This window comes from Aedes albopictus, chromosome 2 (assembly GCF_035046485.1).
Source record: "Aedes albopictus strain Foshan chromosome 2, AalbF5, whole genome shotgun sequence".
Classification (NCBI taxonomy): domain Eukaryota; kingdom Metazoa; phylum Arthropoda; class Insecta; order Diptera; family Culicidae; genus Aedes; species Aedes albopictus.
Window position 1 is genome coordinate 227218926 of NC_085137.1, and position 16212 is coordinate 227235137.

Below are 16212 nucleotides of genomic sequence, written 5' to 3' on the forward strand. Positions count from 1 at the left end.
TAGAACTCCATAACTAGTAATTTATTTAGTTTTGCATGTTGTTTCCATGTTTCTGCAGGTGTTTCATTCATTAGTTATTCTTTTATTGTTTACTTTTGTTTCTGATAAATTGGTGAAGGTTTCAGTTTTAAATTACTTTATTGCACATAGTTCTACTTTTCCACGAGCAGTTACACACTTCTAACTTCAATTGGGTGTATCTCTTATCTGGTACTAAACTGGCACTAATTTTCACACAAACACACAAAACGCTTAGCTCAGTAACAGAGGTAAATCGGCTGCACTATAAGCTTCTCTGATTGTACGATTAATATCCAGGGTCGATTCCAGGTCGGAAGTTATTCTTACGAACCGAATGCCTTCAAGTATGGTGACAAACCTCAAAGCCATTCGATAGTAAACGTAGCAGCACGTCACCTGTGGCAGCGAAATTTCAACATCCAGTTCGATTTCCGCACCTTCTATCCCAACGGAGTGCTGTTCGTTGCGTTGGTAAGTGAATCACATCATAGACTTACCACCACATTTTAACCTCTCAATTTTCCACGCAACAGGGCTCCAAAGACAAAGCGAAACACTTCATCACACTGGGTCTGAAGGACGGGTCCCTAGCTCTAACGGTGCGGGGTCGCAAACGGGATCAACTGGTGCTGCCGGTGAAGCTGAACGATGGCCAATGGCACCACGTCTCTCTGAACAGCATCAAGAAGAAAGCCACGCTAAGCGTTCAAATCGGAAACGGGCTCAGCTCGGCGCAGATTAAACTACCAAAGAAACTGAATGCAGCCAACAATCTGTTCATTGGAGGCATCCCGGACGAAACGCCACTGCCGAAGGAGCTCCAACCGAAGCCGGAGGAGTTCAAGGGATGTTTGAAGAAGTTTTCCGTGAACAACAATACTCAGGACCTGGCAAGACCGGGACGGCACATGAACGTCGGACAGTGCTTCCCCCGGATCGAACAGGGCTCGTATTTTCCGGGTGACGCTTATGCAATCTACAGTGAGTGCCTAGTTCTTTAGAATCAATTCGAGTATAGTTACACACAGTGGTATCATTTTAGAGCGCAACTTCAACGTAGGGAAGTTTATGGATGTCGACCTTGAACTACGAACTTCGGAAGTGAACGGAATTCTGATGAGTGTTGCCGAACCCATCAATGGTTTTCCAGCCTTCTCGCTGGAGATTTCCAACGGAAACGTAAGTATCAAAATTAGTAATTTTTTTTTTTCAATTTTTTAAACGAGATTTTTAACTAGGGGCTAGTTCATTTTGGGAGCAAAATTTTACCTTCCTTCCAAAGGAAGAATTCACATTTTGTGTGTTTGCACAGGGGATTTTTTCGGCTTTCAGTTTATTGAGCGATTAAAACGAAAATATCTTTTCTACGTCCGACGTTTCAATGGGCTATGCAATATTATTGTTTGTTTGTCGGGACCCTAAATCCTCGGCGAGAGAGTTACGTGATTTAAACATCTGATCAGGTGCGCTCCACAGAATTCATATTTTTAGGGTGACGAGGGTCCTTAAAATCCTCAGGTTTGATCACCTGGTCCAAGTTCTGTACGACTCTCTCGCAACCATCGATAAGAGAACGATGATGGAAATTATAATAAAACTGATCAAAGCTTGTACCTGTCGCTTTTTCAATAGCTTGCTATTGTCGTATCGCTTCAATAGCATATCTCTCCACGCGATCTGGTAATTTGACGGCTTGATCTTCAAGGAATCAATACGATTCCGCTTGAAGACATCCTTTGAGATAGTAAAACTTTTTTACCTCTTCTACCACATGTCAAAAAGTTCGATGGGTCCCCTTCTCATTTTGTGTTATATGACGCCACGATGCTCTGGTCAAATTTTCAGCTCAATGCGTTAACATTTCTTCTTCTTCTGTCAGTCCTGAGCACCCACGGTGGTGCAGAGGACCGAACTGAAAGATTTCCATCCTGAGCGATTGCCAGCCATCACCTTTACCTGTGGCCAGGTTGAATTTCCGTCGACTTGCTTGATTTCGTTGTTGAGGATGCGCTGCCATGAGCCTCTGGGTCTTAGGTATCTGTCGGCTTTTGATGACATCGACGATGGAGCTCCACGTTTAAGATCCAATTGTGAAGCCACCATGCACGAATTATATACCGCATGCATCTATTGAAGAAGATCTGCAACCGTTGAGTGCTCTCCACTGATACACACCAAGTTTCACTGGCATATAGCAGCACAGATTTTCATTTGCGGTTTCTGTAACGGTTTTTGGTTTCGGAAACAGTAGGTTGTTGGTCTAAGGTCCCCTATCCATCGTGGTGGGGCTGCCACCTTAAGTACAGCTTCCGGTGGAGGAGCATTTCATACTCAGCCGCTGAATGTCAGCACAGACGCTGTTTGAGCCGCACCTCCTTGGTGGACGGGTCGTATTCCCTCAATCTAGCTGAAGTCAGAAGTACAAACCCTCAGTAAATTTTTGAAAGATTTCTTCCTTCAGGAAACTAAATGAATCCTTTGAAAAGCTTCTGGAATTCTCAAAAAAGTTTCTTCTGCAATATTTGAAAGGATTTGTATATTTGTCAAAAGTAATACCTGGATAAATTTCTGCAAGACATCCTGCAGAAGCGATCAAAACTTTGAAGGGATCAGGTATCAGGTATCAGGTATCAGTAGGTCGGCTCTAGAGGCACGTTCTCCTCCATTCGGGAAATTTGTGCCATCGCCATGAACACGAGCCTATTCATCATTTACCTGACGGAGAAGGGAAGAAAAAAGGATAGGGCATGGGAATGAACAGGTAAGGGAATAGGATCGTCATACTCGCAAAAGCGTGCCACAATGGGTTCACATAGCATCCTGAAAAGGACACTGAAATAACGCATAAGCGTTCCACAATGGGTTCAAACAGCGCCCTGAGAAGGGCACTGTGATAACGCATAAAGCGTAAAGAGAGCCTATAGCTCTTTACCACAGCGGGTCAAGAACAACAGAACGTCCTGAAGATTCAGGTTTCTGAAGTCAGTTTCACTTCATAAGTGTTTCCCGAGTACTCGGAAACGCAGTTGCGCAAAAACTGGACAGTTACATATTAAATGATACGAAGTTCCATAATCGGATTCACAGCTATCACAGCCAAATGAATCAGCTTGCTGAATATTCGCCATGTGATAACTGAGTCGGCAGTGGCCAGTCAATGCTTTGACCAGCATGCTGCAATTCTGCTTTGACAGATTTGTTAGATACTTTGCCACCCCTAGAGATGGCTCAGTACAATACAATTTTGTTTGACTGTTTGTGCTGAGTGGCAGCCCAGGTGTCAATCTGAAGCTTCACCCAACACTTGGATACCGAAATAGCTGGCTCAGGGCCAATGCACTAAGGGCCAGAATCGCAATCTAGCGGAACAAAATTAATTACTCCAAAAATAAGCATTTCCGGCAAATGGTGTCTTCGACAAAGTTGCTTGACATCAGCAGGGGCATCTATTGCTAAAAACGTAGTAGTTCGCAACTCGTCCGCATAGGTGGCGCCACCATCTAACTTCTTTGTTTTACGCCCTAGAGACTTGGCGTCTTCGGCAAAGTTGTTCATTTTGGCAAAATAAACAACTCTTTCTCAGACGTCAAAATTCCACAGTCTACTGTTTTCGAGTTATTTCAAAAATAAAAAACAATCAATGAAAAAATAGTTTTTTATGCTTATTTTGGCATTTTTACTAGAAACCATGTCAGTTTAATTTTTTTCCTAATGCAAATGTGTCAAACCAAACACATTGTATGGAAATATATTCAATATTAGGTATCATTAAAAATTAAAAATAAGGAAAAAATTCCAAATAATAGTGGAAAAGCTTTAATATGTCACAAAATGCAAAAAATCGCAACTTCAAATTTTCAGCAAATACGGAGCAATACTAGGTGAACATACTGTCAAAAATTTGGAGAGGTATTTTTTGGTGTTTTTAAAATAATAGTTTTTAGTAACACCATAAATGTAAGTAGTGTTAGCGTGTAACTTTTTACTGTTACACATTAAAGAGTTTATGTCTTCGAGAAAGTTTTTTATTTTGACTGAATAAACAACTTTTTCTTCGACGTCAAAATTCCGCGGCCTACTGTTTTCGAAATATTGTATATTAACTAGATTTTATTGATAAAAATTGTCAATAAAACACATTTTGATGCAATAGTGTGAACTATTGTTTATTGTTTTAATGTTTACGATACATAGTAGGTCATGAAAATGTCAGTTTACTATTGTCAGCAGGCTTGTCCGCACTCAGTGCATGAAAATTCTGCTCTTTTGATTTACATCCCCTAAACCATCGTATTTATTCAATCTTTCTATCTTACCTGATAAAAGGATGTTGAAATATCCTAAATGTCATTTCGAACTGTCAAAAAATCGCACCGTAGTGCCACACTGTGCGCGCAAAAAGAATTTCACCCGGGTGAATTCACCCCAGTGAATTTCTCTTTACACGCTCAGTGCGGCACTGTGGTGCGATTTTTTGACAGTTCGAAATGACATTTAGGATATTCAAACATCCTTCTATCAGGTAAAATAGGAAAATTGAATAAATACGATGGTTTTGATGGTGTAAATCAAAAGAGCAGAATTTTCATGCGTTCAGTGCGGACAAGCCTGATTGTCAGCATGACTCAAGGTATCTTTTAATGTTTTGCTTGTTATTTTCAAAATAACAATCATTTTAAATTTTAGAGCGCGAAATATCTTGCCGAGAGCTCGTGCATTTGTTCCTGGATGGAAAGGACGTTGATCAATCTCTAGAGATTGTGAAACTGGAGCTACACGAAACTGACATTTTCATGGCCTACTATGTATCGTAAAAGCGAAAACAAAAAAAAAAATAGTTCATACTATTGCATCAAAATATGTTTTATTGACAATTTTTATTAATAAAATCTAGTTTATGTACAGTAACTCAAAAACAGTAGGCCGTGGAATTTTGACGTCTAAGAAATAGTTGTATATTTAGTCAAAATGAACAAATTTCTCGAAGACATAAACTCTCTAATGCGTAACAGTAAAAAGTTACACGCTGGCACTACTTATATTTATGGTGTTACTAAAAAGCAATTATCTCAAAAACACCAAAAAATACCTCTCCAAATTTTTGACAGTATGTTCACCTAGCATTGCTTCGTATTTGCTGAAAATTTGAAGTTGCGTTTTTTTGCGCATTGTGAGATATTAAGGCTTGAATTTCACACTATTTTTTTTTCAAATTTGTATTTTTATTTTCAATTTTTAATGATAATATTGAATATATTTCCATACAATGTGTTTGGTTTGACACATTTTCATTAGGAAAAAAAATAAACTGACATGGTTTCTAATAAAAATGTAAAAATAAGCTTAAAAACTGTTTTTTTATTGATTATTTTTAATTTTTTAAATTACTCAAAAACAGTAGGCTGTGGAATTTTGACGTCTGAGAAAGAGTTGTTTATTTTGCCAAAATGAACAACTTTGCCCAAGACGTCAAGTCGCTAGGACGTAAAACAAAGAAGTTAGGTGGTGGCGCCACCTATGCGGACGAGTTGCGAACTACTACGTTCTTAGCAATAGATGCCCCTGTTGATGTCAAGCAACTTTGTCGAAGACACCATGTGTCAGAAATGCTTCGTTTTGGAGTAATCAATTTTGTTCCGCTAGATTGCGATTCTGGCCCTTAGTGCAATGAAGTCATGTTATGCTCCAGTCAGTGCGAGCTAACTCATCAGCCAATTCATTTCCAGCAATGGAAGAACGGCTAGGTACCCATACAAAGTGAACAGCGTTTACTGAATTCAGCTCCTCGATTTGAGTTCGACAAGCGATAACTATCTTCGACCTGGAGTTGGCCGAAGCAAGTGCTTAACCTTCCGTAACTCGCGCGGCTGACTACCTGCGTCAGCACCACGCTAATGCTGAGTACAAAAAGCGAGATTTTTTCAACGTGTTGTACAAAATACAACAGCGCGATCGTTCGAGGGTTAAATAGCAGCCTGGCTATCTGAACAGAAGTATATTACTTTGCCCATTACGTGCTGCTGAAGTGCTGATTGCACTCCGCACATAAGAGCAAAAATTTCGGCCTGAAAAACGGTGCAGTGTCTACCAAGTGAATAAGACTGATACAGCCTTATCTCACGAGAATAAACACCAGCACCTGCTCGACCTTCGAGAAGGGAGCCATCAGTGTAACATACGATGCCTTCTGAAATACTTCTCTCCAGATAACCAGATGTCCACTCTTCCCGGAACGGGAATTTCGTGGAAAATGTCCTATATGGGAAATTACAAGCAATTGTAAGATCAATTGGAGCAAGGACAACTTTGTCCCAATTCACCAAAAGTGGAAACAACGAGGTGTGTGTTGATGTGCGGTTCACAGGAGTTCCCTTTAGTAGACCGAGTACCCATAGACGGTAAGTGCCAAGAAAGTGCTTCTTGTATGAGATGAATGTGTAGTGGGGCAACGTCAAAGAGCACTTCGAGCGCTGCCGTAGGAGTTGAAGAGAACGCTCCAGACATCGCCATTAAGCACATCCTTTGGAGATGGCCTAATTTTGATTGGACCGTTCTTACTTCGCCCTTTTGCCACCACACCAGACATCCATAAGCCAATATTGGACGAACAACAGTTGTGTAAATTCATTTGATATACTTGGGTTTAAGACCCCAAGTTGTACCAAAGGTTCGCCGGCATTGCCCGAAGGCCATACAAGCTTTCTTGATTCTGAACTCAACATGAGGTGTCCAGGAAAGCTTCGAATCAAGAATGACTCCAACGTACTTTACCTGTTCAGTAACATTGATTCAGAATCAAAGAGACGTAAAGATCAAACACCATTACGGTTTCGCTTTTCCGTGAATTGAACAATATATGTTTTACTCGGATTTACCGAAAGGCCATATTGGCGACACAAACTCTCAACTACCTGAAGATCGTTTTGCATCAGGTCGAAAAGGACACTGATGCACATAGGGTAAGTGTGCCCATCGTTGTGGTATTTAGGTAAATTCATTTAAAAAACAATGATCGTACCATCTAATGAAGGGTTTCAAAACGTTAGTCGGCAGTTTTCTATCCAAATTTGCTTGGAAAAATATAAAAAACTATCGTTTTTCTCTGTTTTCGATCATAAATCGCTTGCCACAACAATAGGCACACTGTTCCTATTATGGAGGTAAAATTTAATTTTGGTTCCTATTGTTGCGGTATTCCATTGAAATCATATGGGATACCGCAACAATAGGAACACTACCGCAACAATAGGAACACAGCAGCAAAAATATTAAGGAAAATATTTTTTTTAAATAGGTTTTTGGGTAAATCTTAAGCACATAAATGGTGCAATCTCATAATTTAAGCATAATACATCTATTAAAAATGCCTTTTGGTAACATTTCAGTCGCAAAAGTGCTCAATTGCTATTACCGCAACAATAGGTACTACCACAACGAAGGGAACAATTACCCTACCAATTAACAATGTTAGGTAGTCGTCGGCAAAACCATAAATAGCGTATCTGCTACGAGATTCAACAAAAGTGGTGATAAGACTCCTTCTTGGGGGCATCCACAAACACTCAATTTCTTAATCGCCGCTTGACGCAATGTCGAGAAGAGATATCGGTTTTTGAGCATTTGGTGAATCCAATTGGAAATCATTGGAGATATACCATGACCCCGTGCGGCTTCCAATATGGCATCGAAAGACACGTTGTCAAAGGCACCCTCGATATCTAAGAAAACACCCAAGCAGGATTGCTTTTGAGCGAATGCCTTCTCGATATCGTGAACAACATTGTGTAAAAGAGTCACAGTGGACTTCCCAGATTAGTAAGCATGTTGGTTCACATGAAGAGGCACATTGGCCAGATGAACATCACGGATGTGATGATCGACGATGCGTTCTAAGCATTTCAGAAGAAAAGAGGTCAAACTGATAGGTCTGAAGCTCTTTGCTTCTTCATACGACGCGCGACCCATTTTCGGAATAAACTTCACAGTAATATCCCGCCAGGATTTGGGAATATACCCTGTAGCAAAACTGAAAACAAGTAGTTGATTCAAAACATGTTTGAAATGATCAAATCCCTTCTGAAGCAAAATAGGATAAACCCCATCTACCCCAGAAGATTTGAAAGGAGCAAAGCTATTAAGTGTCCATTCAATCGATTCTAAAGTTATGATACTCCGAGCCGAAACTAAAGAATCATAACTACAAGTAAAGACATCAGGGCTGCCCCAGATTATATGGTGAGCATTAGCATCACTACCAACAATCAGCGGAAGGCCTTTTGAAGTGCAGTATGCAATGACTTGCTTGAAAGCATCCGTAGGGGATGGTTCATCATGCGGTAAATAAACCGAACAATAAACGTATTTCCTTTTGAGGTTTCCAACAGATACATCGATTGTGACAGCACATACATCTCTGGTAGTAAGTTCAGAGATGAGTGTGGTAACGATTGCGTTGTTGACAAGCACACATGCTCGAGGCATGACACGTGAGTTTGCCATTTCATTTTTACTGAAAGTAGCAAACACCGGATTCACAAGGTTTCCTAGATAGAAATTCCCCTTACAAAAGTAAGGTTCTTGGACTAACGCCACTTGGGCTGTACCATTTTGCATAAGTCTACAAAGATTGATCGTTGCTGTTCTTTTGTGCTGAAGATTGATCTGAGCTATCCTAACCGTAGCCACTACCCAAACTAGGCAAGATTAAACTCTTAACAATCACAGCACAAAAAAGAACAGCAACAATAAAGCCAGATCGGTATCGATTTGAGTGCGCCAAAGGCGAGGATGCACAGAATACACTGTGTAAAACGCATAATGCGAAACCATATAGGTGAAAATTTAAACTAATTAATAACATCTTCATAATCCCGCCCTTATTCAGCCTCAAGTATGAGATTGAAGAAGGGCAGCTAATTATCTCGGAGAAACACAAAGTCCACCGCGCTATTGCTCCGGTTAGCACAGTAAGGACAAATACTGTGGAGGGTGCCCTGGTACTCCACAGGCTCCGTTTGCGATTATTTTTTTATAAGACCCCCTAACCATTCATTCCTAGGCACGTTAAGCGTAAAGCCGCATAACACCTTGAATTAGGGGTCACCCGATTAGTGGATTCCTACCACTGGAACAGGCGGTCCGTAGTGCTATTCTTAGCCAGTTGAACTAACCGCTACCGACACTACACAGCTATCTAGGCTGATCGGGAAAAGAAGTTAATATTGGTGATCAACTTCATACGGGCCCGAAAAACCGTGATTCTGAAAAAATAACCAGAAGACTCTAATGAAAATCTCTAATAAAGTAATAATCATAATAATCATAACACTTCTGGAAGAACACTGCAAGTTTTTTCCAAGAAGAAAAATGCTCGTGAAATGTCTAGAAGGATTCCTGGAAAGAATTATAAACAGTGCTGAGTGGTGAATATCATTTGGCATTTTTCAAAGGTAGTCCGTGACATTTACCTTAAATATTCAAAAAATAGCGGTTTTTCCGTGACTTTCTTGCAGAACTGGTTTAGCCGCACCAGTTTTTCATATACCATATTCTCAGGTTCAGATTCTGTAATGAGCTGTACTGCCGGTGGAAGCATAATTGTCACATGTGCATTTTTGGCAATATTGAGATTTTGCAGCCCATGACCATGTATCATGGTGTACCACCATATAGGGAAATATAAATAGGTAGTTTGTTCCGAAAATTGTTGAAAAAATGCAACGCCGATTTGTCACATTCTGAAAAGTGGACGCATAAGTGTCACGTTTCATTGGAAAACCTCTGAAATTTTAAAATCGCTCTAAAACAAAAATTAGTGCTCAAATTCAAAATTGGTTGATATTAGAACACGATTCGGCATTTATGCTTCATAGTTGAGACAATTTACTTTTTCGAACTTTGGATTTTCTCGATTATCTGTTTTTGCACATGTGACATTTATGCGTCCACCGGCAGTGTAGTTGATTGAATTTAGATATGACGAAATGAAATTTTCAGCACTGATTATAAACAATTTTTAAAAGGAATCTCTTGAAAGAAAAATATCTGCACAAATCGCAGACAAAGGTACTGTTGGATTTCTCTGGATTATCTTTCTGGAACCCTCAGTAAATTTTTGAAAGATTGCTTCCTTCAGGAAACTAAATTAATCCTTTGAAAAGCTTCTGGAATTCTAAACCCTAAAAGGGATACCTTCATGGCCTCTGTTTCGTCGCCTCGCTGAGTGTGTTCCATCAAAGACGAGCTCTGAAAGGCGCCTGGGGTCCAATGGACCCCAGGTATCCCTTTTAGGGTTAAATAAAGTTTCTTCTGCAATATTTGAAAGGATTTGTATATTTGCCAAAAGTAATACCTGGATAAATTTTTGCAAGACATCCTGCAGAAGCGATCAAAACTTTGAAGGGACTTTGAGAAACAACTGAAGAAGTAAAAATAAAATTGATCTTTCAAAGAATCCTTCAATTAATATGTATTTGGAAGAGCTTGGAAACACTCTGCAGGAATCAGGCCCGTGCACAGAAGCTGCGCCAAGGCAGGGGTTTAACACCCCCCTTGTGCACGGGCTTGGCAGGAATACATAGTAAAATTTCTTGATAATTTCATTGAAAATTATTATGGATTAGATTCTGGAGGAACACCTGGAGGAACTTCCAGAAAAACATTTTTTGTAGTTTTTAGAGGAATTTCCAAATACATTGAAAAAAAATCCCTGTATAAATGGAGTAATATGTGAAGGAAGCTCTGGGGAAAATCAAACAATAACTTCTAAATTTAAGAATTCTGAATTTTCATGAAAATTTTTTTACAGGAATTGCAATTTTTGAAGAAACATTTGAAGGAATTTCTAGAGAAATGCGTGAAGAGTTTCCGATTGAATCCCGTACGGAATCCAGGGATGAGTTCGAAAGGAATTTCTGAGGAAACACGAGGAGCAGTTTCAAGATGAGAAAAAGATAATGCTTGGAGGAATTCCTGGAGAAAAAAATCTTAGAAATGCATGGACAGCAATGCATTTTGAATAGATACCATAAGAAATTTTTGAGGAATTCCTGTTCAAATCATACTAAGAAATCATACAAGAATGTCTATCTGTGAACATTCCATATTTTTTATCAATCCTGAAAAAATCGCCAAATAAGTTTCTGGTGGTGTCTCTTGAGGTAAAACTGGAAAAATTTCTAGAAACCATAAGAAGTATTCTTGCTAAACTTAGGAACATACCGGTATATGTGGCGCTTAAATTTTAACCTAGAGTAAACAGCTCCGATTTTACCATGACAGTACTGGATTCTAGTGATGATCTTATTCATCAAAAATGCCTTACAGTAATGGTAATGATGGTCGGTGTATCCCAACATAGCCTTACCTATCGTTTGCCGTCTGTTCAAGCCCGTATGAAGTACTTCATCAATATTAACTTCTTTTCTCGATCAGCCTAGATAGCTGTGTAGTATCGGTAATGGTTGTCTCAATTAGCTTAGAATATTCAACAATACGGACCGTCTGTTCCGGTGGTAAGAGTCTCCTAAACAGGGAATGGATTGCTAGAGGGGCCTAATAAAAACCAGTGTTGGAAATACTCACTAGCGAAAAGTTATACTCACTTGCTTCTATCTCACTTCAGAAGCATGCTATCAAAAAATGATGTTTGAAGGGCTTTTAGATTGTTGTTCAAGGTGAAGATATGACGAAGCCAGACCTGGAATTTTCAAGAGCACAAATCTGAAGAACCGAATATCGGTTGGTGCTAAAAAGTTGATCGATTGGCTACCCGCTGGTGGTGACCAATCGATCAACTTTTCAGCGCAAACCGACATTCGGTTCTTCAGATTTGTGCTCTTGGAAATTCCAGGTGTGGCTTCATCATATATTCACCTTAATCAAAAAGTTTGCCAAATAAAGTAAAGGTCGCATACCAAAGTTGTGAGAGAGCTGTGAGCACAAGGTGAGTATAAATTACACGAATTTTACTCACCTCGTACTCACAGCTCTCTCGCAACTTTGGTATGCGTTTGCTTAATTCGGCAAACTTTTAGATTAAACAACAATCTAAAAGCCATTCAAACATCATTTTTTGATAGCATGCTTCTGGACTGAGATAGACGCAAGTGAGTATCACTCTTGCAAGAGAGTATTCCCAACACTGATAAAAACCTATCCGCTAACGTAGCCTATTGAGTACCTGGGTACCCTCCACAATATTTGCCCTAACTACGCAAACAAGTCATCGCATACTGCACTTCAAAAGGTCTCCCGCTAATTGTTAACTTGAGAAGCTCCAGTTTGATGGAGCACTTAAGTAGTACAGATCTTGGATTACTTATCATAGGCAACTGCCTCACCTTCATGTTATCTATCAGAGAAGAAGTGTTATACATAGCGCTTTGTTCCAGTAGAATAAGTCACGATCCAATGGTATTTGTCAGATGAAGAATCTTTATCTGACCATTGCTATATCTTGTTTTAATATTTTAATGTCACTTCGTACACTTGGCGTTTCAGGAATCCCTGGTCAACCAACTGGGATCTCCTTACTGATTTGGCTGCGGCCAAATTTCATGGATACTCACCATCCATTGACACTCCATACTTACCTTACCAATCAGGCTAAGGCCGGGGTGGCCTCTGCTGTACATAGTAGCCGTCTCCATTCCACTCGGTCCATGGCTGTTTGTCTCCAGCTCCGCACTCTGCGTAGGATCCGCAGATCGTCCTCCACTTGGTCGACCCACCAAGCTCGCTGCGCTCCACAACTTCTTGTTACTTACCTTACCGGTCAGGCTAAGGCCGGGGTGGCCTCTGCTGTACATAGTAGCCGTCTCCATTCCACTCGGTCCATGGCTGTTTGTCTCCAGTTCCGCATTCTGCGTAGGGTCCGCAGATCGTCCTCCACTTGGTCGACCCACCTAGCTCGCTGCGCTCCACGTCTTCTTGTACCGGTCGGATGACTCTCGAGAACTATTTTAGTCGGGTTGCTATCCGACATCCTGATGACGTGACCCGCCCACCGTAGCCTCCCGATTTTCGCGGTATGGACGATGGTTGGTTCTCTTAGCAGCTGATGCAGCTCGTGGTTCATTCGCCTTCTCCAAGTCCCGTCTTCCATCTGCACTCCGCCGTAGATGGTACGCAACACCTTCCGTTCGAAAACTCCAAGGTCGCGTTGGTCCTCTGCACGTAGGGTCCATGTTTCGTGCCCATAGAGGACGACCGGTCTAATCAGCGTTTTGTAGATGGTTAACTTCGTGTTACGGCGAACTTTGTTCGATCGTAGAGTTCTGCGGAGTCCAAAGTAAGCACGATTTCCTGCTGCAATGCGCCTCTGAATTTCTCTGCTGGTGTCGTTGTCGGCGGTCACCAGTGATCCCAAGTACACGAATTCTTCAACCGCCTCGATTTCATCACCGTCGATATGAATTCGGGGTGGCGGGTGCGGTGATTCCTCCCTGGAGCCCTTTGCCATCATGTACTTTGTCTTCGACACATTAATGACTAATCCGATTCGCCTGGCTTCACTCTTTAGTCGGATGTACGTTTCCGCCATCGTCTCAAATTTACGAGCAATAATATCAATATCATCGGCGAAACCAAGCAGCTGAACGGACTTCGTGAAAATCGTCCCACTCGTGTTTATCCCCGCTCTTCTTATTACACCTTTCAAAGCAATGTTGAACAGCAAGCACGAAAGACCATCACCTTGCCGTAACCCTGTGCGAGATTCGAAGGGACTCGAGAATGCCCCTGATACTCGAACTACGCACATCACTCGATCCATCGTCGCCTTGATCAACCGTATCAGTTTATCCGGGAATCCGTATTCGTGCATAATCTGCCATAGCTGTTCTCGATCGATTGTATCATACGCCGATTTGAAATCGACGAACAAGTGATGTGTGGGCACGTTGTATTCGCGGCATTTCTGCAACACCTGGCGGATGGCGAACATCTGGTCCATTGTAGCGCGTTCACCCATAAATCCAGCCTGATATTGCCACACGAACTCTCTTGCAATCGGTGATAGACGGCGGCATAAAGTTTGAGTGTGATCGCGCGGTAGTTCCTACAATCCACTCCAATTGATTTAGATTATGCTGTTGATACTTTAACGTTCTTTATCATAGAAGCTTGGCCTCTAGGCTCTGTGAAGACCACAAGAGGAACCCCCTGGAGGAACTCTGATCTGGCCAACCTCAGAGTTTTAATCAATCAGTTTCAGATTTCCTCCTCAGACATTTACAAGATAGGTAGGGGTGGAAGTTGTAGGGCGTATAGTAAGCTGTCGAAAATTCCTGTTTTATACCTTCCAATTACGTAAAAGATTGGTTGTCGTGGCACAGTTCTCCCACAAATCTCGTTTCAACATTTCTCGGACTTCATCATAAAACAATATAACTTTCCGTCATAAATTAAACACTTTCTCAGCGTGACACAAAAAACCCGAAACCTCCATCCAAATTCTTTGCCTACCAAAACATGCAGTCAGTAACGAAACCTTTTCCTTGTTTCCATAACCTTCTTAAAGTGCTTCCATATGCGCGCAATAAATTACACGCATATGCAAGACTCGAGTAGCTTACCAAACAACTCTAGCGCGTCGTTCTGCCATTCTTGTTTAACCTACCTACTTCCTATTTTCTGCTGTACTCAAAACTTAGTTCTTAAGTGTCAAGTAAAATAAAATTCATTCCTATTCGTAACTCCACACCGAGTAGTCGCGTTGTGAAGATATATCTCTGTATCCGAAGTCCGACATGCCTCATGGCTGACCGTGACGAGAGATAAGTGATTAAAGTGCGTCTTCGTATAAAATCCATGCGACAGAAGTGCAAACGTCGTCCAAAAATAATAACCGTCAAAGTGCAGCTTAAGCTATGGGAAACGAATCGTCAACCCCGAAACCGGTGACTCACGAGCAGATCGTGAGTATCATCAACGCCAGCAACGTAAAAGAAAAAGTGCATAGTGAAAAAACCGCCAAATCGGTAGAATTAATCGCATACATTCTACTAACGGTGATATGTGTAGCCACCTTGTTCCTAGTGTATCGACTCATCGTCAAGTACGAGCGAATCAAAAATCAAAGGGTCGTTGATCGGGCAATAAGCCTAAATAACGTCACCACATCTACGGCACCAGCGCATTAATCGAAGAACAAGAACAGACAGTGGACAAAAGTACGCGAACATTTAGACGCTAAACATAGAGGGAGTCAAATTAGTGAAGAGTGAAGAAGAACGATTTAAGTGAACTGACAACATAAGACGAAATGAGTGAAAAGATGAAGACCTGGCTAAGCGTAGCAATTTTGCTAACATCCTTAATAGTGGGATACTTTCTGTGGGTATTCCTAAAGGAAGAATTTAGTGACATTCACCTCTTACGATGTTGAACATTTACACAACCAGAACCCGAACATAGTGCAATGCGTGTGTGTCAAACCGCTCGAGAAGCATCGGAAAGGTAGCATTGACCAAGAGCAGACTTATGCCGATGTCAGCTGAAACCGCCGCTCTTCCAGAACCAGCACATGCAGCGAAACAACAGGTGGCGATGGACACTGGCAGTAAACGATAAGTAGAACAAATCTTTATAAATCTCCTAATGTTATGCCGAAAAGGGTCATTATCGAAAAAGTAGGAATTCTACTAAAAATAGAACAGCATTTTAGAAAATCTATAAATCAAAATATTTCCAGTAATACTCTTGACACACATTTTAATAAGGCTATCAATTTATTCGCTGAAATAGATGAGCTTCTTTTAGAAAACCAAGACGAAATTCCAGATAAAGAATTTTTTACTTTTACTAGACAATCAAGAAACGCAATAGAATATATTAAAGAAAGTGTCCGAGTTAGGAAAGTAACCAAAATTAATAATTTAAAACAAGTGGAAATGGCCACCGAAAATCCTTTTGATGCCAAGCTAGCTGCATCGGTCTTGATGCCATTCGACGGCGATGCCGAAAAACTTTCCGCTTTCATTGACGGTGTAAAATTTTTGAAAAAGGTGTATACCCAAGCACAACACGAAACGTTAAAGCTATTCCTTTTAACGAGAATTTCAGGTAAAGCCCGAGATGCATTACCTAACAATATCCAAGGGACTACTATTGATGCGATGATTGATCTCATCAAATCTGCCTGTGAAAGTAAAACTACTGCAGAACAGATATTGGCAAAAATTAAATCAG

At 40.8% G+C, this 16212-nt stretch overlaps 1 protein-coding gene across 1 annotated transcript in view; it reads left to right on the forward strand.

Annotated features, from left to right (window-relative positions):
* LOC109432877 (laminin subunit alpha-1) overlaps positions 1-16212 on the forward strand; it is a gene marked incomplete in the record, with an annotated part of 122199 nt that overhangs the window by 99627 nt on the left and 6360 nt on the right. The window contains 3 exon segments of the mRNA XM_062847986.1: positions 319-492; positions 555-1002; positions 1064-1200. Of these exon segments, the coding sequence (XP_062703970.1) occupies positions 319-492; positions 555-1002; positions 1064-1200 (759 nt within the window).